This window comes from Anolis carolinensis, chromosome 3 (assembly GCF_035594765.1).
Source record: "Anolis carolinensis isolate JA03-04 chromosome 3, rAnoCar3.1.pri, whole genome shotgun sequence".
Classification (NCBI taxonomy): Eukaryota; Metazoa; Chordata; class Lepidosauria; order Squamata; family Dactyloidae; genus Anolis; species Anolis carolinensis.
In genome coordinates this window covers 9911729-9915511 of record NC_085843.1, presented here as the reverse complement: position 1 = coordinate 9915511, position 3783 = coordinate 9911729, and the positions used below count along the sequence as shown (strand labels likewise).

Sequence of the window (3783 nt, the reverse complement as noted above, 5' to 3'; positions counted from 1 at the left end):
TGCCCTATGACATCCATTGGATTTCCAGAAACGAGTGTGGACACAGCTCCTAGTTTCGTGAAGCCTTTCATGTCATCTTCAATTTACCATAAACATTTAGTTCTAATATTGATCTTTGGCATGCTTTTAATTGTACAGTTTATAAAGTTGCAAGCTACTTTGGGATTAAATCCTGAGAAAAAGCTGAATGATGATGGTGATGATGATTATGTCAGGAATGGTATAAACTATGGCAGGCATGGGCAAACTTTGGCCCTCCAGGTGTTTTGGACGACAACTCCCACAATTCCTAACAGCCTACCGGCTGTTAGGAATTGTGGGAGTTGTAGTCCAAAACACCTGGAGGGCCAAAGTTTGCCCATGCCTGAACTATGGTGTACCTGCAGCTCTCCTTTACAAATGGGGTAAATAGCTAAGAAGCTCATGAATTGAGTATAGCTGAGATTTTGCTGCTTAAGGTTGGTTGGGCCAGTTCAGTTACTAGCTCAAATCAAAGTATTTTTATGTGTTTGTGCTTTAATGTACTTTGCAACTTCTTCATATAATAACAACAGTGGCAACTGTTTAAAAAATATAAGCAATTTATTGGTATTTATCTGAAATTATCGAGCGAGTGAAAAACGTATTGAGAAATACAAAAAATTGTCATGTTTCTTTAGTAATATTAATGTAATATCTCTTAAATAATTAGGAATTTCAATGTTGTAATACCAACTGAGGCACAAATATGCCCAGATACAGGTATAAATAAAATAAAATAACACATAAAATAGAATACAATAACACAATACATGTGCTTGAAATGTTCAGAGATGTTGCTGTTAAACGACAGCAGTTCATAATGTCTCAATGTCGTCCGGTCAAGCGATTTCTTTGCAGATCTGTTCAAATAGATCCCCAAGGAAGGATATCAGGCTCGTCTGCAAACAGAAAATAACGGAGGGAAATTAATTTCCAGTAAATCGTTTCCTATGATATGGTAACAAAGCAATAATGTTTATATACAATAATTACATTTTGAGCAGGTAAAGTTCAGAAAAAGGATTGAAGTAACCAGAATTCCCAAACATAATTTTCCCCAGTTATGCTGAGAGGAGATTCTGGAAAGAAAGCAACCCTTTTGCATGTTTCCTGGCTCAAGCTTGATTTGGAAATGAGATTATTATTATTATTATTATTATTATTATTATTATTATTATTATTATTATTATTTTCCCTTGGGTTGGGGACTCAAGGCTACTTACAGCCATTAAAATATTGTAGTTAAAAATTCACAGTAAACAGGAGGTAAAAATCAAGTAAACTATCTAATAAAATTTGCTTGGATCTACACTGCCATATAATGCAGTTTCACAATGCAGACCAACTGCATTGAATTGAGCTATATGGCATTGTAGACTCAGTTAATACACAAACCATTAAAAACAATAGCAGCAACAAATCAAAGTCTAGCACGTTATACAGTATCTGCTTCCCCTAAAACTGTTCTTTTTGCCTTATTATGCCTGGCTGCTAGGAGTTTTGGGGAGTTGTAGTCCAAATGGATGGTTTGATCAAGGCTACAGACTTATTTCCTGGACCAGCCTTGTTCTAAAACTATTTGGTTTATGTCTCTTTTGTGGGATTGTTGTGTGTTTTCTGGGCTGTATAGCCATGTTCCAGAAGTATTCTCTCCAGACGTTTCACCCACATCTATGGCAGGCATGCTCAGTGGTTGTGAGGTATGCAAACGGAAAATAATGGGAGGAAATTAATTTCCAGTAAGTCATTTCATATATGTGGTAACCTCTGAGGATTCCTGCCATAGGTGTGGGTGAAACGTCAGGAGAGAATACTTCTGGAACATGGCCATACAGACCGGAAAACACACAACCACCTTGTGATCCCAGCCATGAAAGCCTTCAACAACACATCTCTTTTGTATCTAACATCCCACCCACACTGCAGAATTATAGCAGTTTAGCACCACTTTAACCACCACCACTCAATGATATGGAATCCTAGGATTTGTAGTTTGGTGAGGCAGAGAAGGCTAAAGACCTTGCAAAACTATAAATCACAGGATCCCATAACATTGAGCCTTAGCAGTTGAAGCATTGATCCTTGACAGTTAAATATTACTCACCAAGGTACAGTCCATGGTTTGAGGTTCACCAGCGAAGAGAGATTTCGCTCATAATTTCGTTGTATTTGGACGTCACGGCATCGGCTCTCCGGGTCAGCTGCTGGAGGATGCGGTGCAAGGCTGAGACGTGGTAATAGAAGACTCTTTCAAGATCTTGCTCTTCGTTGTCTTCTGGTTCCTTTGCTCGGTTAGCAACACCAAGCAGCCGGCGGTTGTCAGAAGGCACTAAGCCCCCTTCCACCATCGGCTTGATGGATTTCAGCTGGGTGAAATATTCGTACAAGTCTTTGGCGCCGTCCGGATCGCAGGCGTCCTCCTTCTCTTCGAAGGAGACTCCTTGAAGGAGGCTGGGGAACATCACCGTCTGCTCCATCTTCTGGACGGCCGAGAAGTAACTTTCCATGGCTGCGAGGAAAAGGATTTGTGGTCCCAAGAGAAGAAGAGAGCTCTCTTCGAGTGGATTTCTCCAAGACGAGAAGTGAGCTCTACTTGATGGTCTAGTTTGGTGGCAGCTTATGTAGCAAAGCAGCTGCAAAGCCCAGGCACAGAGAACGTGATCCGAATCCGTGCCAAGCAAAGACACCCTGGCTGGCCTCCTCTTATGTAACCGCACAACCTTTATCCTTGCCCATCCATGCATTGTGGGCAGCCGTGTGGGTCTTGTTTGCGGACTGAAATCTCTCCCCAAAATAGAACTGCACTGTACACAGAACCTTGACCCCTTCTTTACAAAATCAGACTGTCTTGCCACACCAGTTAATAATAGACGGGGCCATGCACTAGGCAGGCTGTCTGAAAATGGAACAAGAAATGTTCCCAAAGGTGGCTGAAATGCCAGATCCTAAAACACGTCTCAAGCACAGAAGGGTGGCATGGTGCAACGTTGATTTACTTGGTGTCCACTTGTTTTGGCTGTGTAGACATGCTAATACGGTGGCGTGATGACTTCAAAAACCTTTACCCAGATAGACTTACTTAGGCAATGCCTCATAGCTCGAAGATGATGGTCCTCCAAGTGTAGTGTTTTGGTGGTGGACGTGTAGGTGGTTGGGGAGACCTATTCTTGACCTGCATGTTCTTCCACAGTGAGGACATTGGTTTCCAGATGGAAGGTGGTCCCGATCAGGGTTGACTTGATGCACGTTCCTCTTGGCACGTTTCTCCCTTAAGCCCCATTCATGCTTCTTCGAATTCTGCAGCACTGTTGGTCACAGCTGACCTCCAATTAGAGCGCTCAAGGGCCAGGGCTTTCCAGTTCTCAGTGTCAATAATAATAATAATAATAATAATAATAATAATAATAATAATAAGACAGGAGAAGAAGGAGACAGAAGATCTGATCATTGCAGCCCAGGAGCAAGCCATCAGAACAAATGCAATTAAGGCCAAGATCGAAAAATCAGCTGATGACCCAAAATGCAGACTGTGCAAGGAAACTGACGAAACCATTGATCATCTCCTCAGCTGCTGTAAGAAAATCGCACAGACAGACTACAGAGGCACAACTATGTGGTCCAAATGATTCATTGGAACTTATGCCTCAAGTACCACCTCCCAGCAGCAAAGAACTGGTGGGATCACAAACCTGCAAAAGTATTGGAAAATGAGCACACAAAGATACTGTGGGACTTCCGAATCCAGACTGACAAAGTTCTGGA

The 3783-nt window shown here is 41.9% G+C and overlaps 1 protein-coding gene across 1 annotated transcript; it reads right to left on the bottom strand.

Annotated features, from left to right (window-relative positions):
* Positions 1-563: 563 nt before the first annotated feature.
* Positions 564-2706, bottom strand: LOC100567607 (thyroid hormone-inducible hepatic protein). Its single transcript, XM_062974510.1, has 2 exons — positions 2126-2706; positions 564-920 (listed from the first exon to the last, which is right to left on the bottom strand). The coding sequence occupies exon 1, from the start codon at positions 2526-2528 to the stop codon at positions 2151-2153; it is 378 nt and encodes a 125-aa protein (XP_062830580.1). The 5' UTR covers positions 2529-2706; the 3' UTR covers positions 564-920; positions 2126-2150.
* Positions 2707-3783: the final 1077 nt, after the last annotated feature.

Excerpts from the sequence above, each read along its gene's own strand:
- LOC100567607 (XM_062974510.1), bottom strand. The coding sequence starts at position 2,528 with ATGGAAAGTTACTTCTCGGCCGTCCAGAAGATGGAGCAGACGGTGATG.